Source organism: Rutidosis leptorrhynchoides, chromosome 11 (assembly GCF_046630445.1).
Source record: "Rutidosis leptorrhynchoides isolate AG116_Rl617_1_P2 chromosome 11, CSIRO_AGI_Rlap_v1, whole genome shotgun sequence".
NCBI classification, from domain to species: Eukaryota; Viridiplantae; Streptophyta; class Magnoliopsida; order Asterales; family Asteraceae; genus Rutidosis; species Rutidosis leptorrhynchoides.
In genome coordinates, this window is record NC_092343.1 from 116,230,084 (window position 1) to 116,238,996 (window position 8,913).

An 8,913-nucleotide genomic window follows, 5' to 3' on the forward strand; every position below is an offset into this window, starting at 1 on the left:
AGTCAATAAGTGCGCGACTATACTCTTATGCTCTATTAGATATATGGCGTGGACGCTGGACATGCGACTTGATATATTGCACAAATATCAGGGTTACATGCTTATAATATGCGGACTGAAATAAATATTCAAATTTCACAAAATAGTTTCAAAGAAGACTAGCAAGTTGCTGAGTCTGATGTAACCCGTAAGAAGGTTAAGTTGCAACTTTGGGCCTGTATTTAACAAAAAAAGCTAGCCCTGTTTGAGTACTGTAATGATATTTTGAGGCCCGTATAAAGCCCGATTTAACCCAACCATTTTGGATCTTTAAAACGACCCATCTTACATTTTGGTTGTGTACAGCTGGGAACACAAGTCTGCATTTGAAGTTTTGGACCCCTACCACTAACAGTACTATACTTACGGTTTTAGAAAATTAAATGATACGAGTAACACTAGCGATTTCATATTTCTCCATTTAAACAATTTTGATTGATTGATTTTATATTTCCACATTTAAACAAATTATTGATTGATTGATAATAAAAAAGTAAACAACCAATGACGCGGAAAGTAGTTACTCAAATTTATCTATCCATATTTGATAACGATAATCAACTTTATCTAATTCATATTTGACAACCATTTACTCAAATACGTACAGTTTTGTGTGAATCAAAGCAGTCTAATAATTAATCCTAAAATGTAAATGCCAAAATGTATTATTCAAATAATACTCAATCCATTCCAAACTTAGTATCCTTTACTAATTTTTGTTAGTTTTTAAAATGGTAAACGATAGAATATTCAATGAAATCAATTAGGTGAGCAACCAAAAGCCCATTAAGCACATATATATAACACATACAAGTAGTTTACAATACACAATATACATAAGACCATAACCATACTTTTTTCTTTTTTCTTTTTTCTTTTTAAAGAAAAATGCATTCTTCTCTATCACTTTATACTTTTATTTCTCTATTCTTCATCATCTTTACTTCAAGCTATGCTGATCAATCTCAAATGCCGGTTTTTAAACAGAAACCTTCGGCGCTTTTCGTGTTTGGTGACTCGACGGTTGACCCCGGAAACAATAACTACATAAAAACTTATATGAAAAGCAATTTCCCACCTTATGGGAGAGATTTTATAGACCACATTCCTACTGGAAGGTTTAGTAATGGTCGTCTCGTTACTGATTTCATCGGTAAACATCATTTTTCATACACTATGTACAATTATATCACATACATATTTTTAATGTTTGTGTTGTAAATGTATAGAGTTAGGTCTTGGCTTGCCAATTATGCCTTGTACCTGTATCCTACTTAATATAATAGAAATGTTGCTATTTAAAAAAAAAAAAAAAAAAAAAATTTTATTGATGCTTGAATTGGCTACCAAAATTCGAGTAGCTAGACATTGATAATTTCTTTTTTATAAGGTTGTTAATCTATATATTTATTGTTTATTGATCGTTTCATTTGTATGGTTCTTGATTTGTAGCTTCGTATATTGGTGTTAAAGATACGGTCCCTGCTTATTTGGATCCAACTCTAAGGATTGAAGATCTTATGACCGGAGTTTCGTTTGCGTCCGCTGGCTCAGGATTCGATCCAATGACCGCTACACTTTCGGTATATCTCTCTCCTTCTATCTTCCTCTATGTTCCTTCCTTCGGGTAGTGATAAATTCACTTATATAACTGATAAATCCACTCATATCATATCATGCATTAAAATTTTATAGTATTGTATTTACATGTTAATCATGATTACAACTAGATTTATCAAAAGGATGACTGAAAATATCAAGTCCCCTTTCTTATTTGGTTTAACTTAGTGTACACGTGTGAGGTTAGATTGTTTGTAGAGAAAATACTACGTACACTTGCAAACTATTTATAAACATTGACATGGAATAACTTAGGACCAATCAAATTACATTAATTTAATTACCTTTTTCATACGTTTTTTTGCTTACATGGTCGAAGTCATTTTCTGTATTTTTTATCATTTGTAAAATTGTTATATGTCTAGCATATCTCTCTCTTTTTTTGTCTGCATATACACTTATAAGATACTAGGTATATTCATTAAAAAGTAAATGGACTAGGATAATATAACACGTAAAACTACTTAAATTTGATATTTTTTCATATGGTTTTACCAAATGTGACTTTTAAAATTCGTTATTTGTGGTAATACTATATCTACTGACAGTACTCACTCAACGGATTTTTTTTATACATGTAATTAAAAGTTTGATCACCATTAATTTTAACGCCTGGTTTTTATGAATGGCAGTAGTCTTGGTAAGATATATTTTTAAATTATACTTTACCAATTAAGGAAATGAAGTAATGTGTAGGTCGTGACATTTTGCTCGTAACCTCTTGTTCTGAGCTCGTGGTTGCCCTAAATGGGTAATCTCTCGGGATATTTTGTTTGAATATAATTTGCCTTTCTAAAAAAAGAAAAAAGAAAATGAAGTGAATCTTACAAAAATCAATATATTTTTTACAATTATTTGTAACCTTAACTTATATTAAATCATATTTTATTTTATTTTTTAAAGTAAAAGTCACACACCATACAGGAATTTATTCCACAAATATATACATGCTTACCCGCAAGGCTTAAAGACTCCTTAGGTACCGCTAGACTATAACGTCTTTGATTAAATCACTACCATAACCAAACACTTGTAACAATGTTTGAAATGAAAATCAATATTTATAATATATTTTTTTAAATGCAAGGTTTAAAGTTGTAATTTATGGGCTCCATTAAAGAATTTCAAACTTTCAACTATTAAGCTAACCCCCATAGGTTATCATAAATTATTTATACATCCAAATTAATTCAGTTTACTTAATTAAACATTAAATATAACAAGGTTGACCATAGACTTCAAAGGTATGAATTAACATTCCTTCAAATCTTTTGTAGATAAACTGAATTAACTTTTGTGATGTATTTTTTATTTTTACAAATTTAGTTTTGATGTCTTTTATAGTAAAATCAAATTTACAATCATTTTAGTAATACTATATAGTTGGCTACTAAATTGAACTGAACACATGCAAATATTTATTGTTCATCTAATTGAAAAGACACTACGTTCAGGAATAAAGATTATAAAGTAAGGCGTAGCATGTTAGCAAAAAAATATCAACTTTTACAACAACAACAAAAAAAAAAAAAAAAAAAAAAATGCTTTATACAAGAACTTTTACATAACTCGACTTATTTATTCATTAATGTCTATTAATGCGTTTTGCCGTTTCTTATGTACTTTTTTCACATCAATTTCACACAATTAATTAAAATTATAAAAATGTTAATTCAATTTATTAGTAATTTATTTACTTACGTAATTTAATACATGCATGCATGCTAAACATATTTTCGTTTCAATTTGTCTATTTGCGTAGATGGCAATTTCTTTAGAACAACAAATGGAATACTTCAAAGAATACAAATCGAAAATGGAGGTTTTCATTGGGAAGGATAGAACACTCGATCTAATAAAGAAGTCAGTGACGATTATTAGCGCGGCAACAAATGACTATATCGTAAATTATTATGGTCTCGGCGAACTAGTGACTCCGGTTATGTATCCGAACGTTGCGAGTTATAATGACTATTTGATTCAAAATGTTGAGCGATTCATCAAGGTATGTTGATCTCCTGCCAACTCATTTTTTTTTTTTTCACTTACGTTGTACTTAATTATGTATACATAGATTATCAAGCCAAGTATGTACAATTATATATATTTTAATAAGAAAAGATGAGTGGTTGTTATCTATTGGTCCTAAATCTATCCCAATTTAATAGTATATTGATTAAAAAATACTTAGTTTAAAACATATCTTCTTTACTTCTTAATAATTTACATGTTTACGGTTTTTTTCTTTTTGTCTTTGCATGTACATATAGATTATAACTAATTAAAAAAATTATTTCCTTAATCTTATTCTTATTTATTTATTAAAATATACAATTAATTTGAAATAATTCATAAAAGAATATTTGACAATTAAATTAATAGAGAAAGAGAGAGTGTAATTAGTAACACATTTTACATGTCTTTTAATTTCAAGGCTAAGAGAAAGAATCTTGAGTTGTTTTGACACTTGAATTAGTTTAAAATTAGCGATTAATTAAAGTACGGAACAAATGGCCATTGTCATGAATTATTGGTTATCTAACCCATATTTGTTCTTACCTTGTGCTAACTAGTTAAGAATTTAAGATAATCCATATTTGTTCCTACCTTGTGCTAACTAATTAAGTTAACAATTTAAGATAATCATACTCTAGTTTTGGGCGTTACGTGACATAAGACAAGTGCATGTATTATCTTTTTCGTTATTGACGTTGAAATGTGGGTGAGAAACTAAGTTGAAAATCTAAAACAACACCTTATCAATGGGCATGCTATCTTTGATGTAACACGATAAGGGGTGTGGCATTTTTTAATTTGATGTAACAATATTTTATTACTCGTATTACGTACATTTATATATGGTATATGGTATATAGTATATTTTGTTGTACACGTGTGATGATATTTATATCATTATTTTTTATAGATGTATTGTAGGTGTATATATGTATGTGTATATTATTAGATTGTACAAAATAATTTAATTATTTGCATTTGAAGTGAATGTATTAAAAGATTACTACCTGCGATATATGTGATATTTTATTTTCAGGTAACAGATTTTAGTCGTATTAAGTTAATGTGTTGATGTAAAATCGAGTCAATTCAAGTTTATTTTATTTAATACGAAAGTTATTTTTCTCTAAAATTTAATCCATAGCGTTAATGGAATAAATAATTTCACGTAAGGATTAATTGTGTGTTTAAATATTGAAGTGTAAAAAGTAAAAATTATGAACATTTTTGTAAATGTGATTAGTCAACCGTAATATTTGTGTAAAAATTAGAACATCCGTCTAGTTTTTTTTAACGGTGATATCGACATTTATATGAATTTACTAACATCTTTTGGTGAAACTATTTGAAGGAATTAATGAACCAAGGATTTCCAAAAATCGCTATGGTCGGATTACCACCGATGGGTTGCGTACCGGGGGTTATCACCCTGAAGCGAGAGGCTGGACGTAAATGTGTCGAAATGATGTTACCCATTGCAATGGAATACAACTTACTCCTTCAAAACAAATTGAAGGCTATACAAACTCCCGGGACAAGATTGTATTATGCAGACATATACAAACCTATTCTGGATATGGTTCAAATTGGCCAAACCAATCTAGGTAAGTCTTAAAATACAAAATCCCACAAAACATATCCTAGTTTGCATATATCTGGTATTTGGTATTCAATATTAAAAAGGTTGATAATATTTTCATTTTTAATTTTGATAAATCCACTTTTAACAAGCTTCGGTGTATGTACGATCTTCAGTGTATATACAGTACAATTACTTTATGCCAAAAAGTAAGTGAATTTATCAAAATAGAAAGTGAAATATCGCCTCCTTTAAAAACCAAACCAAATATAGATTTAGTATTTAGTTCGGTTTACAAATATGAATTAGGTTTTCGATTCTTTAAAGTGAAAGTCGAATAACCAAATTTAATTAGAGTTTTTCTAATGTTAGCCCTTAGGGCTATCCTTAAGGGACTAACTTCCAACAACATATTATAACTACCAACCAAATATTGATAACTGCCTGTATGAATTCAATTATTTACGGTAACATTTAACGATAAGTTTTGCCATAAAAACTGACAATCACAAAACCACGTTCACATTATGAAAAGTCAAATGTATCTTATTTTTCAATCCTTTTTAAAAGCAAACAAATTAATCCAGATGGTGAAAAGTATAAATCCAGACAATTTTTCCAATCCTTTATTGAGTTTACATGGACATAAAAAAATCCATATAATAATATTTACTCCAATTTACCTCTTTAAAATGAATCAAGTTGGTCTTGATTTTAAGCTTTCTGTATCTTAAAATGGTGAACGCATTTAATCTAGACAAATTTTCTTCTTTTTGCTGTTGTCTAATACAAGTAGACAAAGGAGGAATATTATTAAAATCAGTTGAACTTATGGCGGTTACCAAATAAACGTGTGATTTATTAAGATTTAATTTTTTTTAATTTAATTAATGGTAGTTGGAAGTTATCCTTAAGGATAACCCTAAGGGCTAACATTAGAAAAACTCTAATATTAATTAAAAACTTTAATAATATATAGATCCTAAACTGTATTCAAAACCTAAAAAACCTCGTGTGTTCTTTTATTATTATTATTATTTTAGTTAAATTGTGATCTTTTTTAATTTTAATTGTACGCTTTAAGTGAAAACGAACTGAATAAGTTTGATTTAGGCTTTCAAATTTTGAATTATGTTTCTATTTTTGTTTTCGTAAATTTCAATTTGAATAAATTGAAGTTGTATAAACTAATAAAATCGGAAATCAAAATACCTTACATAAAATGGTAAACGAATAACCTTTTTTTAACAATTAACATCATATATGTGCACTAAATTATATATAACTCGTTGTGATTATATTGTTAGGTTTTGAAGAGGTGAACGTGGGATGTTGTGGATCTGGATATGTTGAAGCAGCAATTCTATGCAACAGAGAATCGACTGTATGTGATGATGCATCAAAGTATGTGTTCTTCGATTCGGTTCATCCAACCGAAAAAGCATACGACTATATATTCACCTCAATTCGCCCCGTGGTTGATATGGTCTTGAATGATACTCTAATCTGAAAAGAAACAAACATTAAACAAGGTGTTACTTAGTTTACACTTTACATTGTCCAAATATCGAACCCACAATCATTGTATTTGATCAACATCACTACTAAATAATTAAGATGTTTACTAGTAGTTATTAGCAACAGTTGCGCACGTTTATTATTAACAACTTTATGTCATTGTTGATGATTTTAATTTGTGGACCAAATCTTTCATTTTGTGCTCGAATGTGATCCCAAAGGAAAAGGACTTCCAATGACATAACTCTTTGGGAACATGTTACAAAAATGGATTAAAATTGACACCTCGGATTCAGTAGGACCAACAGACATTTGTTTTTTGTTTTGGTTTGTTTTTTTTCCTAAAATAAATAAATGAAGAAACTAACTCAACCCCAACCTAATGGAACCCAAACAAACTTACAACTAACACAAACGGGTACACCAAAAAACAACTTAACCAACACAACAAACACCAGCGAAATACAAAAACCTCAACCAACAAAGCACATAAAAAAATAAAATAAAAATAAAATAGAACATGAGACTTTTGTAGTTAGTCTCCATTAGTTGCTTTGATTTTCTACGCTCTTCGTGTAAATGTTTTTTTTTTTAAATTTTGTTAACAGTGTGTTTGAAATTGGCCATCCGGAATCCAACATGCCTCGGCAACGACATTGATCATCCCGCGAATCCAACATGCCTCTGCAACGACATTGATCATCCCGCGAATCCAACATGCCTCTGCACTGGAACGAGACGGTGTTAGTTGTCGCTTTGAGGACCATGAGAGAAGGTTGTTGCCAATAAAAACATAATAACCCGAGATAGAACGTCTAGTGGAGGGGGCAACCTGCCCAGTCTGCATCAGAGTAAGCGATTAATGTGGTAGGGGACGAGGTATATAGTTGACGGACAAGATCCGTAGTCTTGTGCACATAGCGGAGAATCCACTTGAGGGCATGAAGTTGTTGCTCTCGAGGATCATGCATGAACAGACGAATCTGTTGAACGGCGTATGAGATGTGTGGCCAGGTAAAGGTGAGATACTGCAATGCACCTAAAGACTACGGTAACAAGTCGGGTTCTGGACAGGAGGGCCGTAAGTAGTAAGCTTAGCCCCTGGTTCGATTGGAGCTGAGTTCGGCAGGGGTGACAGTTGATCATACCAACTCGTTCAAGAATCCCGTTACGTACCGTTTTTGAGACAATAATATGTCATAGGCAGTACGGGTGGCGGAGATCCCGAGGAAGTAGTTTAACGGGACTACGTCAGTCACAGCAGACTCCTTATGTAAGGAGGTATTGATCCTCTGTACTAAGCCTGAGGAAGATGCAGTTAACACAATATCATCAACATACCGTATGAGATAAGCAGTATCAAATCCATGCCAATAAATAAATAAGGAAGTGTCAGAGCGGCTGTGGTAAAAAGTAATCCTCTAAGCATACCCTGCATAACTCTGAAACCCAGCATGTGAGGCCTGTTCAAGGACATATAGAGATATATGCAATAAGCAAACATGATCCGGGTATCGGGGAACTCGAAACCCTGGTGGCAGGTGCATGTAAATAGTCTCAGAAAGTTGTCCTTGAAGAAAGGCATTCTTGAAATCACGCTGATGGACAGGCCATTGTTGAGAGAGCGTCAAACTGAGAACAGCGTATATCGTGGCCGGTTTGACGACCGAGCTAAAAGTCTCATCAAAATCATTGCCAACCTGTTGTCCGTGCAATAAACTTGTCTTTGAACAACCACATGGAGCGAACTATGCTTGTGTCCGATGAGCGAGGCGCAAGTGTCCACGTACTATTGTTAACTAACACATTATATTTGCCAGTCATAGCTTATTTCCAGTTAGGGATGTTAAGGGCTTCAAGATAAGTATGGGGAATGGGAGATATGACAAAGGTGTGAATATTAAGATGTTGAACATGTTTGGTGGTACCGAGATAAGTGTGAGTGATCATGGAGTGCGTGGATTGAGATGCAGTGGAAGCGGTAGCCTCCGGAGGAAGAGGTTGTGTCTCCAGAATAGAGTTAGAAGTATGAGTAGTAGTGGTAGCCTCGGAGGGAGGAGGTTGTGTCTCCGTAGTGTGATTAGGAGGAGGAGTGTTGGTAGCCTTAGTGGGATGTGGTTGTTCTCCGAAGAAGGGGACAA

At 31.9% G+C, this 8,913-nt stretch overlaps 1 protein-coding gene across 1 annotated transcript; it reads left to right on the top strand.

Moving 5' to 3' along the window:
- The first annotated feature begins 927 nt into the window (after positions 1-927).
- On the top strand, positions 928-6,764 carry LOC139877179 (GDSL esterase/lipase At5g45960-like). Its single transcript, XM_071864591.1, has 5 exons — positions 928-1,192; positions 1,492-1,622; positions 3,422-3,664; positions 5,027-5,279; positions 6,562-6,764. The coding sequence occupies exons 1-5, from the start codon at positions 928-930 to the stop codon at positions 6,762-6,764; spliced, it is 1,095 nt and encodes a 364-aa protein (XP_071720692.1).
- Positions 6,765-8,913: the final 2,149 nt, after the last annotated feature.